Genomic DNA, 14,968 nt, shown 5'->3' on the forward strand with positions numbered 1-14,968 from the left:
CTCCCGCATCAATTAATTTTTGGATCATTATTTTAAGGTTCTTGCACTTTTCGGTCTGGTGTCCGTTGAAACAATGATATTCACAGTAATCTTTAGACTTCTCGGATCTCGGGGGCTGCTTTCCCTTAGACCATGGCCACTCCAGGTTTTCCCTCCCTTTGATCTCTCGTAGGATACGAGCATAGCTAGCGTTGAGTTTCGTGTAAACTTGATCTTCGAATTTTCGGTCACCTGTTCTTCGTTCATCCCTTCGTTCCTTCCTATCTTCGTGAGGTCTCTCCACTGAGCAACTCCTTTTGGCCCCATTGGTTTGTTGCTGAATTGGTGCGGTGAGATCTCTGCGGATATGCCCTCGGGTTTTCCCGTTGAATTTCTTCAAGTCGAGCGTGCTTTTCGATAATTATTCGAAGATCTCCCTCTGTCTTAGGCACGCTTCCATGAATTTCAACAAATAGGGGACTCATTCGGTCTAATCCCCATTTGTAGCAATTGATGCTTACCACTGGGTCCACGCTCCCTATGGCTTGGCAGATCTTGTGCCATCTGTTAGTGTTCCCTCGTGGTTTCCTTGTAGCCAATCGCTAGTGAAAAGAGCTTATCCATTCCGGTGTTTACAGTCTTGTTGTACATGTATGTTCTTAAGAATTTCTCTGCGAGTTGGTCGTATGAGTGGATGGAGTTGGTGGCAGATTATCAAACCATGATAATGCCGATCCCTTCAGGCTTGACGGGAAGTATCTGCAGAGTACGGCGTCGTTCTGACCCCATCTAGCTAAGACACGGTTGTATACCGAATATGTGCAGCAGGGTCGCTGGATCCATCATAGCATTCGAACGTTGGGACAGGGCATTTCAGTGGAATAGGGGTGTTGGCCAAGCGATGAGTTAAGGGCGTAGAGTTAGCTTCTCTCATGACCTCTTCTAACCTCCCCCCGCCTTGTCTATTTTTTAATTGCCTGATCTCGGCCATCATCTCATCTCGTAGCTCTTCCATCGCGCGGTGGTGCCCTAAGTTCTTCTGCTCGTTACCGTCTGATTCTCCGTCGTCATAATCCGGGTCGGATACGCTACTTCCCCTAGTCGCGTCTCCATTAGCCGCTATGACGACTCTACGGTCTCGGTTTGGCTCTGGTGCTTTGGAATTTGCTTCATCAAGTTGTTGGCTGGTCTTCGTGCTTAGAGCAATCCGCTCCTTTAAATCTTGATTTTCTCTGGCCAACAGGGCTACACATCTGCGTAAACCTGCTGGCTCTTCTTCATTCTCAAGCTCAGCCATCAGTCGATGTGATTGGTTGGACCCCTGATTGGGAGTCCCAGCGCGTGCCACTACGGCCATGGTGCCGCCTTCCTCTACGGTCTGCACTAAAGGTGGCAGAGGTTCAGCTTCGGTTGCTGGCATTTCCAAATGGGGTGAGTGCCCCTCTGCGGTGCTAGAGCCGCCGGTATGGTTTGATTTTGATCATTTGTTGGTGGCATTCCAAAGTTGGAAGGTGCACGGGTTGGAATGTTCTGGATTCATCCACCCTTTCTCTTGGTTGATGAAGTTGATTCATAGCGCAAGTTTTGCTAGCCTCTGCAGCCTTCGGGACTACCGCAGCCGCACCGTACTTTGTCGCCGCTGCTCTGAGAGCCGCGGCTGCAACTGAATTAGCATTCATAGGTGAAGTGATTTCCGCAGTATCTTGCCTTTGACTGGTCATTTTAGCTTCGTCTCCTTTCTGCTTGCTTCGGGTGATGACCGGGGTTGTCCTGGGTGTTTCCTTTGACAAAGCTTTGGATTTTCCTGCCTCCTGCGTCTTTTCCATCACGGGTCCTTTTGTCGACAATGAGATCTCGCAGAAACTCGCCTTCCTTACTCACAATCCGTTCTTTCTGCACAAGGGAATTTCAAATAGCGAAAAACGGGAATATCCGCGTGAATCGGGTTAGTTTGTGAAATATCTTCTTCCAGGAGAGGATTAATACAGACAAGTTACAATACACGGGTTAAAGTTTTATTTAAAAGAGATCCTTTAAAAAAAACAAGTAGATCCTTTAAAAAAAACAAGTAGATTCTTTAAAAAAAACTACGAAAACCCCCCCGAGGGACAGGTTCGCACGAGATCTAAAGAAAAAACGTAAATCCGTGGATCAAAACAATAAATCTTATCGAAGATAAAGGGTGAGTTTTTGAATATAATGAAGTTAACAAATGATCTATACGGTCCGAGCTAATAAATCAGAGCAATCATGTGCCAGTTTAAAACGAAATCACAGGACAAGATAAATCTTTTACCGGGACGAAGTCCCTGTTTCTAGCGCCAAATTGTGAACACACAAATCACGAAGGCATCCGAATGCTCACAACCAATCATCGTAATCTAGGGTGATTTGTGATGATGATATCCTAGTGTTGATTCCTTGGCTCAAAACCTTCGGGTTTATCACAGCCTCGTCTAACAACTCCATGCGGTGCGTTTGCGCACGGGATATAGGTAAAAACAAAGAAAGCAAAACGTACAAGTAACGATCCATGGGGTTAGACAGATATAAAGTGCTGAAATGTAAACAAGACCGAGATTTACGTGGTTCAGCACTAAGGCCTACATCCACGGGGTTTGTTGTTTCACTATGTTCTTCACGGTTACAAGAGTAGTCAAATGACTTTTGGGTTTACATGTATTTTCTCTTCTAAAGGATTAACTTACACTCGTAATCTCTCTCTCCTTCCCTTCCTGATTTTTCCGATCCCCTTTCCTCTCGGTGGAGAGGGGGTATTTATAGGGTTAGAGTGTGGGACCCATCTCTGAAGGCCGTTGGAACCTTATCTTCTAGTGTCTTGTGTCCATCACGCAGAGGTCCGCGTTTGCCACTTGGTCACGCAGAGACATCCTCGCTCGTCCCACGGGTTGATCGACACGTATACTTCTCAGAGTGTTTAATGAGGGTGGTTGAGATGCCTGCTCGTGTCAGACAAGTGTCTTCTGCCCCTGTCACGTCCGTGTCAGCTAACTTTCTCTCCACCGTTGATCTTAGCTTCTTTTGGGATGAGATAAAGTAACTCATTGGGGTTTATTGGATGTTCCGTAGTGCATCGTATTTTGATGTCTTGGCCTGCATGCTTTCCACGTATTTTTCTATATACACGTGTCTGATGGTGAGATATATGTATACACAAAACCGCTGAAAAGGAGCCATCCACAAATTAGCCGTTGGCGGCACTTGCTCAACCACCAACCACCCAAGTTCAACGGCCAACGACCGTTGTTAGAATGCATGTCTTCTCTGATATGATTGAGTAAGTTATCCCCATAGTGACCGACGTGTTTGTTCATCCATGTAGCTGAACATAAATCCTATTTTGCAAATTTACATTGAAATCGCTCCTACTAATTATGGGCGTGAAAGACATTAATATCACATGCGAAATCTCCTATTGATTGAGGTTTATGTATATGAGTAGGGACTATAATAATCCTGCCGATACACTTGCTAAATTTGCTAGAGTGTCAATGCACTTGAGTGTTTTGTTTGAACTTCCTGCCGATAAGAAGATGAGAAAGCTCTCTCGGAGATAGTGTTCTTTCGTATATTAATAAATAATTGTTCTTTCTAAATTCTCCAATCAGTTCCACTAACGATGGCTTTTTCATTTTTTTTTGTCCCTAGAATGTCGAGCTTTATAAATAAACAATGCCATATTTCTAAAATCATTTTTCAATTGATTATTATTATTAAATCTTAGTATAAAAAATATGTATAATTTGATATGTATGTTTGTATTCTTTAACTAGGTTTTTATAATGTTTTCCAACAATGTAAAAGTTATAGATACTCATAAAATTTCTATCTAAATTTTACTATTTGTTATCCGTAAGGATATAATTGGAAGAAAAAAATAACTAAAAACATCCTTTCTCCTCTTGCTCTTAAAATTGTGCAAATTTGAAATAAGTCTTTTTTGAGAGGAGCCAGAAGCCATGCATGAGCCATGTTTATGAGTATAATTGTGAAATCCGGTAGATTTGTTTGGAAACTTTTGGACCAGTTAACATGGTAGGGAGGTCTTAATTCTCGTAGATTTATTTGGAAACTTTTGAAATTGACAAAGTAGGTAGGAAAGACCTCCCTCGTGGAATGACTTTGCCAAGGAAAGCATGTGTGGCGTCTCCCCTCTAAAATTGTTTCACACCTTTGGGATATTCATGTACGACACAGTTTTAGATCAAAGACGTTGACTCTAGTTTGATTGCTCGTAGATACTGGTGTTGCTGGCATTTAATATGGGCAGGAATATCTTTCTCGATATTCAACAATAATTTCAAAGTCAACGGTACTGTCAGAGTCCTTGGTTCGTTGGCTGAACAATCGGTGACCACACAAATTGGGTCTCACTAAACACGACACCTACTTACCGAGAAAATCTTTTACTGCAGTACTCAGATTTTCTGGTATGCGGGCATGGGCTCTTGCTTCTGTCTTCTGTTCACTGCTTCATTCCTTTGATGCGATGCTCCAATAATATCTAGTTATCTACACTCCACCAACACCATCCTGGGGTTGCTTCAAAAGTCATATCGTTAACTTTTTTCTTTTTAATTTTATGATGACTTTATTCTCAAAGCAATATTTGATTGTTGCCATGACATCCAACATGGAACAATGATTTTCCTCACGTCATTAAGGGCCACCCTAAAAGAATTAGGGGCCACACTAAAAGACAAAAAAGTTCACCCAAACGTAATAAGTGGTCATCCCTTTACCGAGTAAGTCGTATGACGAAACTACCCTTCTACAATCGGAAGTTAAGGACACAAATTAACTTCTGATTGTAGTGGTTCAATCCTCGACGTGCCAAGGCTCGATGATGGTTCGGTGGTGGTTCCACGGTGGTCAGTGCATATGGTTTGGAGTTTTTGGCCGATGAACATTCGAAGGTTATATCCTTAACTTATCATCCGATTGTAAAAATTCCAAAAAATACAAATTATGAGTTTTTTCGAAAATCAGAATTTTGGGCCACTCTACATTCGGAGGTTTAGCAAACCAAATATCTCCCTATTATGGTGGTTCCAAGACTCATGATGGCTCTAGATGCCAAGGCTCGTGGTGGTTCCAAGGTAGTCAATGCATATGGTTTGGAGGTTGTGGCCAATGCATATTCGGAAGTTGGGTATTTTGCCTGACTTACGATTATAACAATTCCAAAACCACCAAACATTAGTTTTTTTCGAAAATCAGAATTTTGGGCCACTCTGCATTCGGAGGTTTAGCAAACCAAATATCTCCCGATTATAGTGGTTCCAAGGCTCACGGTGGCTCAAAATGCCAGGGCTCGTGGTGGTTCCAAGGTGGCCAATGCATATGGTTTGGAGTTTTTGGCCGATGAACATTCGGAGGTTATATCCTTAACTTATCATCCAATTGTAAAAATTCCAAAAAATACGAATTATGCGTTTTTTTCGAAAATCATAATTTTGGGCCACTCTACATCCGTAGGTTTAGCAAACCAAATATCTCCCGATTATGGTGGTTCCAAGGCTCATGATGGATCGAAATGACAAGGCTCGTGGTGGTTCCAAGGTGGCTAATGCATATGGTTTGGAGTTTGTGGCCAAGGAATATTCAGGAGTAAAAGCTTTTACTTAGCTTCCGAATGTAACAATTCCAAAACAACCAATCATTAGTTTTTTTCGAAAATCAGAATTTTGGGCCAGTACACATTCGGAAGTTTGTCAAGCCAAAGCTAAGTAAAAGCTCTTAATCCCGAATGTAAAGTAGCCACAAAATCCAAGCCATTAAGTTTTGCCTCCTTGCACCCACCTTGGAACCACCAAGAGCCTTGGAAATTCGAGTCTTGCACGCACTATAATCGGGAGTAAAAGCTTTTACTTAGCTTCCGAATGTAACAATTACAAAATCTCCAAAGATTAGTGTTTTTCGAAATTCAGAATTTTGGGCCAATATACATTCGGGAGTTTGTCAAGCCAAATATCTCCCGATTGTTACACTCGGAAGATAAGTAAAAGCTCTTACTCCCTAATGTAAAGTGGCCACAAAATCAAAACCATATGCATTGACTACCGTGGAACCACCAACGAACCACCATGGAGCCTTGGCACGTCGAGGCTTGAACCACTACAATCGGAAGTTAAATTATGTCCTTAACTCCCGAATGTTCATCGGCCAAAAACTCCAACTCATATGCATTGACCACCATGGAGTCTTGGAACGTCGATGATTGAACCACTACAATCGGAAGTTAATTTGTGTCCTTAACTTCCGATTGTAAAAGGGTAGTTTCGCCAATACGGCTTACTCGGTTAAGGGATGACCACTTATTATACCTGGGTGACCTTTTTTGTCTTTTAATGTGCCCCTAATTCTTTTCGAGTGACCCCTAATAACGCGAGGATGATTTTTGCGGCCCGCCATGAAAACCGCAGAAAAACCGTATACTCACAAATTGGAAGGCTTCTTTCAGAGATTTATAGGGCAGGTTTTGGGTCCCACCCATGTAAATATGCGGGCTTTTTCACGTTTTTTTTCTCCGTCCGTTGATCTTTTCTGGAACAGGAAATGCAAGAAAAACTTACACCACCCTATTTAACAAAGACTTTAACTTTCTTTATTTTCATTTTGTGAAATATTAAAATTAATCAATGGCTCGTTGCTATTGGAGTGTAAACGGGTTTTGAAGATTGAAGTAATCTCCGCTCATGTTTCTAATTCTAAAAAAAGAAGTCATTTTTCCGTCTCAACTCAATCAGTTAAGCAACACAAGCCAACAGCGCATGTGGAGCGCGGAAATTGCAAAATACATGAAAGTCATTATGTAATTGACCGTACATTCTGTCCTGCCACTGTACGCGGTGCAAGAAAAAAAATGAATTTTTTTAAATAATATACTCTTAAAATGGATGGAGAATATAGTAGGAATCTGACAATCAGGGTGCCAACTATTATATATTTGTATATGTAGCCGGACATTTAGAGCGCTCATTATTTTCGTTTAATCTTATTTTATTTTGATAATCTAATCTTATCGTAAGGCAATCATTAAGAACGAAAAACGAAATGTTGTTTTTGAGCGGACATAGTATCAATTTCCATTTCCTTCTAGCGCGGGTCTTGTTCTTTCTGTTCAATAACATAAGAACATGTAGTTTCAGAAAGTCATGGTCAAGGAAAAAGTCCAAGTCAAGAAAATGGAGGACCAGCAACAGACTCAATGAAAATCAGATCACTGAGTCACAAATGACAAACAGATAATTCCGAGGTATTTGAATGTCAATAATATATATGCGTTTTCAGAGGGTTAGAAAGTTTCAACATCCCTGATTCCCTAATTGCTAACTAGTACTCTACCTCTTATGATGATGTCTTGCTGAAGCCAACATTTGCTTCACAATTATTGGCTACTTTACATTTTTCATTTTTCTTCAATTTGATGCCGACAAATTAACACTTTACAGTGAATGTACATACCCTGTAATTTCTTTCATGGTCATAGCACTAACTAGCTTGACTACTCCAAAAGGCCCTAAAAATCACAGTCAATGATCAAAATCACACAGACAGCCTTGACAAAATCTCACATCAAAGATTACAAACACACCGTAATTTCTACTTTGGACAAAACAAGTGAACAGAAGATGCATCTCAGATAATTAAACATGTTTAAATTTGAACTAAATCAACACACGTCTCCTTCATTTACCTATCCAAAGTTATAGAAAATAATTCTCCAGTTACGTAAGCAGAGTCGTATAATAGAGATAGTTACAGGCTTGCTTGTAAATCACAAAATTGACAAAGTTCGGCAAAATTTCAGTACAAGATCATACTATATTGATAACACGCGGATACAAAAAAAAAGATGTATGCAATTTTAGTATCTTACAAATCACTTTTCTGATTCTGTTGCATATCAAGAAGAGGGGTCTATTCACACTAATCCTTGTAGCGGGGCTCAATTCGAACGCCTTTTTGTTGCTGACGTGAGCCTGCCACAGCAAATATTTAGGAGCGCCAATGGACATTCTCATTATAGGACAGGCCTTATCATTTAAATGTCTCAGATGGATGTAGAACTCTTTGTACCATTTGGTTCTCGGGATAGAGAGTTACCCTTTTTCTTTCGGAAAGGAGAAGCTGGTGGTGTTGTACGAGGTACCTCTGTATCTGAAGTTTCGGGTTTGTATGGTTGAGAAGCTAAATATTCGAGGGCTACGACAATATCTCGTACCATAGGTCGGAAATTTGGTTGCTGTTGGAGACACATTGAAGTGATGTAGGCTGCATGGTGAAAACTTCGTAGAGGAAATTGACCTTTCAGTAACGGATCAGCCAAATGTATATACTTCTTCCTATCCGTAAGATATGGACGAGCCTGAAACAGCGATAACAACAAGGTTTAAATGGCCTCCTACAGAGTAGGCGAGTAGCATATCACAACTGTTGGCAAAATAGATTTTCTGTTCCAAAAGCAATGCCTTGAGCACTTGTTTTAAAGTGCATACGTTTATATTTCTAGGTTTGAAGTTCTCATGTACGAATTAGATGTGAGAAAACAGCACAGAAAAATTCAGAAGATACAAAAATATCTTCAATGAATAGAGATACTTACCCAAGTAACTAGCATCTGCTCTTCACGCACCCTACTGAAATCGAGTGCCTTCCTCCCAGTGAGCAGCTCTAACAGGACCACACCGAAACAATAGATGTCAGATTTTAGGGTCAGCTTACCACTCATTGCATACTCTGGGGCGCAATAACCATATGTTCCCATTACTCTTGTTGAAACATGAGTCTTGTCACCAACTGGGCCTAATTTTGCAAGACCAAAATCAGAGAGCTTAGGATTGAAGTCATTATCCAACAGTATATTTGCTGATTTCAAATCACGATAAATAACAGGAGGGTTTGCTGTGCAATGCAGATGTTCTAATCCCCGAGCAGCTCCTACAGCGATCTTCATTCGTGTGTTCCAGTCTAATGCATCCTCGTCAGAGCTTAAATCTGAATTTAAAAGCAATAATAGAGTTTCAAATTTAATACTTCAAAACAGCAATCAGAACATGATATGGCATACAAACATGCAATGTTCACTAAATCTAATGAACAAGAATTGGGTCAGTTAAAGCGTATTGGAGACTAGACGTAGAACTAAAGAGAATTACCGAACAAATGATCTTGTAGACTCCCCATTGCCATGTATTCATAAACCAAGAGCCTTTGATCTCCATCAGTGCAATAGCCTATCAAATTTACGAGATTGGGATGGTGTAGAAGACTTAGCATGAGAACCTCAACGATAAACTCCTGGTTTCCCTGAAGGCTATTCTTAGCAAGTTGTTTGACAGCGACAATCTGTTGGTAGACAACAATTTTACAATCAAGAACTCAATGGTCAATTCTTTTGTTTCCAGTTACATATTATTACCCATGTTACTACATGTTAAATATCAAGTGAAAAACAAGAATTGAGCTACGCCATTTTGCCCCTAAATGTAATTCAAAGATGCAAAAGGTAATAATAATAGACTACTATTGATCGAACTTGCAGTCCTATGCAAGTTTTATGAACCAACAATATAATCAACGAAAATAACAAACCTCGCCGGTTTCAATGCATCCTTTGTAAACCTTTCCAAAACCTCCTTCACCTATCAAATGACTGATCTTAAAATTTTTGGTTGCAGAAACAAGTTCTCGGAATGTAAAGCTACGTGCAGTAGTGCCACTTGGAATGCTCCTTTCCTTGTCTCTCCCATTGAAGGTGGCTCTTCTCTTAACAATTTCTGCAGGAAATTTTCATTTCTTCAGGCACACAAAAAATTACGCACTAAGCAAATGACAAATATCAAATTCAAGGCTTTTCTAAACCAGGGTAAACTTTCGCATTTGTTCTTACCATTACTGTCTAAAGATAATCTACCTTGCCCGCTTTCTGCAAAATGCAAAATCCACTCAAATGAGAACTAAAAAAATATAACTTGCTTGAGAATAATTCTTTTAAGAAAAGATAAAAAAGGGAGATACCTGAAGAATTACTGGTGGAATGGCGAGAACTATTTGATCTCCGGAGCCGTGAATTGTCTTGTATCTTACCAATGTCCCTTTTATGAGAAGGAGAAATTATGCAAGAAAAACAACTCATCTGAAGAACAATGAAGAAAACACAAACGCTAATTCATACAAAAATATGAATCAACTGCACACGTAGAGAAAGAACAATAAAAAGAGGAGGCACAGGCAGATGATAAGGGACAACAAGGTGAATGAAATGAAACCCTAATTGAGTTTTGAAATTAACATTTTCAGTAAGGTTAAGAAAAGAAAAAATCAGAATCTTTTTCTCAAGAAATTACAAAACTAAAGCAAATATTTTTAGAACAAGTACAAATGGAAGAAAAAAAAAACTAAAATTTGTTAATTTTCCTTGGCTTTCCCAATCTATAATAGCAAGAAAGAAATGAAAATTAACCAAAAAAACCCTAGAATGGGAAGTGATTTGAGGTTATAGAGTGGTCCTCGGAGAAATACGCAAACATTAAATTCGAGAAATAAGTCGAGACACGCACCAGATCAGCATACGACAGTTATTTTTCAGTTAAATGACAGTTAGCAATACGAACTATTACAACAGTTCGGGAACTAACAAAGTTACAGTTTTGTATACCAAATCGAAGTTGGGGAGAAGCCGGAACCAGGATTTCAATATAGGGGAGGATAAAAAGAACCTTACAGGAAAGCACTCACAGTAAGTCAGTAACCAAGGTTCGGCCGCTGCAAAAAAAGTTTCTGTTTGGAAGCAATCACATAATTTTTGAGCAACTGTTGGCCCGTGTCCCTGTATCAAATGAACAACAACCTCATGTTTGGAAATTGGAATGGTGAAAAATAGAGGTTGAACAACAACAATAGTCGAAAAGAATGACAAATAAAACGACAAACAACATCAACAATAATGGATTAGTTGTAAATGAAAGAGCTCAGAACGCAAAGCTTCCTTCATCTTCATGTACCTCCCCACCAATAGATAGAGACAAATGGGAATAACCAAACCACATCTACGGAATGTCAATACCATGCAGCTGCTTCAAAGCCAACATGATGATCCTTGGTTAGATGACTAAGATATTGGCGACATTGCAAAAAAGAAAAAATACCGATATCAAAAGTGGGTAACTCGGCTAGGAGCATAACAACATAACACCTTTTTATTTGCCGCCTAAACTAATGGATATGGACTAACCGCCTAAACGTTGTAACTCCTAGAAATTCTATTATTTGAGAGTTCGGTAACCTGCGTGTTTGGAACAAGTAACCGAACTACACTTTCAGATGAGTTCGGTTACTTGTTCATCTCACGAGGCAACCGAACTACAACTTCAGATGAGTTCGATTACTTATTCTTTATATAAAGTAACCGAACTGTTCAAAATCCAGTTCAAATCCGGATCAGTTTGAAGATTAACAAATATTCTATGAGAGGATGGAGATGAAGAATCGGATGAGTTTTCATCATTTTAATACTCAAACTTAGTGAATTGGAAAAAAAAAATCTATTTTCCATGTTTTTCTCCTTCATCTTCTCTAACTCTACTCTCTCAATAATTCTACTCAACTAATAATAAACCCATCTTTTAGTTTAATCTCACTAATTATTTTTAACTAAATCATTCACTAATCATAACCTAAAATTAATTAACAGGGTAGATTAGGTATTAAATAAATAACTAGATATGGGGTGACCTAGAATTACTTCTAATGCCTTTACCCAAAATAAAATCATGGTCCCCCAAAAAAAACCATGGTCCCAAAAAAATCGTTCATGAAAAACCACCCAAAGATTTTGGAATTTGGATAGATATTTGGGCTTTGGTGGACTAAATTACTTTGACCTGATGGACTAACTTAATGGCCTTGGTGGACTAAATATTGAGTTTCAATTTCCTAAAGAGTAAATTTATAATATGTTAAGATTTGGGGGATACAGACAGGGTTAGGCCCCGATGATTCCGCCACTAGGGAGAAGAAGTTGGATTTTTCAAAATCCACCGCAAACACAACAATGTTACAGGAATTATGGTGCTGATAAATTCTCAGTAAACACTACGATATGATTCATACCAGAAATTATTATAACTGCAAATTGTACATTGTACAATGGCATGATGCCACACCCGCAGAACACCAAAGCAAGGTGATTATGCTTTATCAAATCTTGGGGCAGTTTCTTACGAATGGACAAGATGCGGCCCCGAGGTCATGATGTGACTAGACAATTGAAAAAGTCGTTACACGCGTGCAACTGTGACGTCTCGGCATTTAATGCCTTCAGCAACTTCTGAAAAAGCGGGGTCTAACAACACCACCCAATATTTCGCTTAGCAATCTGTATGGACTAACTCCGAAATACTTTGCTAGAGAATTAACTAGACAGTTAGACTCAATCTAGATTAAAGTATCTCAAGGAGTTAATATCTCTCTCTTGATTTGATTTTTACTCAAGCTAAAAACAATAGCGAGTCTTTATCAAATACAAGGAATAACTTGGACGGTACCAAAGACCAATATCCAAGGATCAATCAATATCAATCAACAACCAAAAGTTGGATTTCCAATTGATGATCTTAACGCACAACCTGTATTATTTCAATTATATAAAAAATATAATGCGGAAAAGAAATAACACAGACACCAGAAGTTTTGTTAACGAGGAAACCGCAAATGCAGAAAACCCCGGGACCTAGTCTAGATTGAATACACACTGTATTAAGCCGCTACAGACACTAGCCTACTACAAGCTAACTTCGGACTGGACTAGAGTTGAACCCCAATCAGTCTCCCACCGATCCAAGGTACAGTTGTACTCCTACGCCTCTGATCCCAGCAGGATACTGCGCACTTGATTCCCTTAGCTGATCTCACCCACAACTAAGAGTTGATGCAACCCAAAATCGTAGACTTGATAATAAACAAATATGTCTCACACAGAAAAGTCTATCAAAGGATAAATCTGTCTCCCACAGAAAAACCCTAGGTTTTGTTCCGTATTAAGATATAAAATCAAGGTGAACATGAACCAATTGATAATCCGGTCTTATATTCCCGAAGAACAGCCTAGAATAATCAATCACCTCTCAACAATCCTTCTTGACTACACAAGCGGTTTGTCGAGGAATCACAAACAGTGAGACGAAGATGTTTGTGACTTCTTTATCTTGCCTATCGGAGAACTCTCACGATCTCAAGCCAATCAATAGATTGTACTCGTACGATAGAAGATGCAAGATCAGATCACACAACTACGATAAAAGTAGTATCGGTCTGACTTCACAATCCCAATGAAGTCTTTAAGTCGTTAACCTGGTTTTAGAGAACAAAACCAAAAGTTAAAGAAGAATCGACTCTAGCGAGCGCACTAGTATCACACAGACGTGTGGGGATTAGATTTGCACAATGCTAGATGTCTCCTTTATATAGCCTTCAAATCAGGGTTTTGCCTTAGTTATAAAGCAATCCGTATTCACCGTTAGATGAAAACCTGATTTAGATTCAAGCTAATATTTCTCAACCGTTAGATCGAAAACTTAGCTTGTCACACACACTTGGGTAGACGTTTACTGGGTTTTTGAAAACCGTGCCCAAACGTGTACGTGTATGTTGGTTCAACATAGTAACCCAAAAGGTTAACCATATAAGCAATTCATATTAACCTAGTTCTTCTTCACCATAACTAGTTCAGTTGACTCAAATGAACTAGTTAGAGAGTTGTTCAATTGCTATGAGATCTTATGTAACTACACAAGACACAATTGAAACAAAGATGATTCGATTCGATTCGATTGAATCGGCTCATGAACCTTATAGCCACGGTTTGCATAAAGCATTCCTTAGTAATTTAAGTTTCATGTTCAGAGCACATCTTTAGATCATAACCACTTAAGATCACAAACAAGTTCGCGGACTTAAGGCAACCGGCAGAGTTTTCCAAACTCAGCAGAAAATCTCGGCAAAGAGACTTCCGCCAGTTCGCGGACTAGGTTCGCGGACTAAACACGCAAACGAGTTTTTGGAAAATCCCAGCAGAAATTCTCGGCAAGAGAACTTCCGTCAGTTCGCGGACTGAGTTCGCAAACTGAGTTCGCAGACTTGGCAAAGCCAATTCCTCCGGTTTCTCTCAATCAACAAAGTTTGAAAACTTCGGATTAAGGAATACATGGTTATGTAATCTAAACTCTCATTCCAATCATTGAGACATTCTCAGAGGATGTTATATATCCGTTATTCACAGATCGTTTCACGTCAGAGCAGTTCTCAAAGTAATTGAAACTTTTCATGACTTTCGTCACTAGATGAAGATAAACTTGATCAAAGCGAAACGCTTTACCAACACACGATTTCGAGAAAAAGATAAGTAGTGAATACTCAGCTCGAACTGTCAAATGTGTATGATCCAGTCTATATAGCATACGACTTTTTGTCTCATAAGAAGTAGGAGATAGAATAGATAGACTTTTGAGTGATAGATAAGTTCAAGTCTCCACATACCTTTTTGTTGATGAAGTTCCACGGTTCCTTGAGTATATCTTCGTCGTTGTATGATGAATCGCCATGAAGTCCTTAAGGTCAACTAAACTTTTCTATCCTAGTCCGAGACTTAGCTATAATAGACTAGAAATCAAGACTCATAGTTTTGATCACTAACATTGACAAACATGCTTGATATAGCAACGCATGAGTGGTAGACCGATCTATGCACTAACAACTTCCACCTAACCCTAGCTTCCATGTGGACTTCTAGTGGGGAAAGCGACATCAAAGAGGACCGCTAGCTACGACTTACAGCTCTTGGTTCCCAGTCTGGAAGACAATAAAAATGCATGGCGAGCTCTAATCAGAGTTTTATAAATAGATGCTTAAGCTCTGGAAAAGGTATTCGATACTTTAGGAGCGAAGGGATAGGAAGTAGAGTGAG

At 39.6% G+C, this 14,968-nt stretch overlaps 1 protein-coding gene across 2 annotated transcripts; it reads right to left on the reverse strand.

Annotated features, from left to right (window-relative positions):
* Positions 1-7,694: 7,694 nt before the first annotated feature.
* Positions 7,695-10,885, reverse strand: LOC113298647 (probable serine/threonine-protein kinase PBL21). 2 transcript variants are annotated; one of them, XM_026547449.1, is made up of 7 exons: positions 10,744-10,885; positions 10,024-10,141; positions 9,896-9,931; positions 9,598-9,782; positions 9,162-9,351; positions 8,609-9,000; positions 7,695-8,371 (listed from the first exon to the last, which is right to left on the reverse strand). In XM_026547449.1, the coding sequence occupies exons 2-7, from the start codon at positions 10,139-10,141 to the stop codon at positions 8,057-8,059; spliced, it is 1,236 nt and encodes a 411-aa protein (XP_026403234.1). In that variant the 5' UTR covers positions 10,744-10,885; the 3' UTR covers positions 7,695-8,056. The 2 variants fall into 2 exon arrangements, with proteins under 2 accessions (XP_026403234.1, XP_026403226.1); XM_026547441.1 differs by having other exon boundaries at positions 10,730-10,885.
* Between the last annotated feature and the right edge of the window lie 4,083 nt (positions 10,886-14,968).

The sequence above is a fragment of the Papaver somniferum genome, chromosome 1, assembly GCF_003573695.1.
Source record: "Papaver somniferum cultivar HN1 chromosome 1, ASM357369v1, whole genome shotgun sequence".
NCBI lineage: Eukaryota > Viridiplantae > Streptophyta > Magnoliopsida > Ranunculales > Papaveraceae > Papaver > Papaver somniferum.

What these genes read in the sequence shown, in the direction of transcription:
- LOC113298647 (XM_026547449.1), bottom strand. Translation starts at nt 10,141, where the DNA reads ATGAGTTGTTTTTCTTGCATAATTTCTCCTTCTCATAAAAGGGACATT. An exon ending in ATTATCTTTAGACAGTAATG is followed by an intron (nt 9,783 to 9,895) that starts GTAAGAACAAAT and finishes AATTTCCTGCAG; the next exon opens with AAATTGTTAAGAGAAGAGCC. An exon ending in TCTACAAGATCATTTGTTCG is followed by an intron (nt 9,001 to 9,161) that starts GTAATTCTCTTT and finishes TTTTAAATTCAG; the next exon opens with ATTTAAGCTCTGACGAGGAT.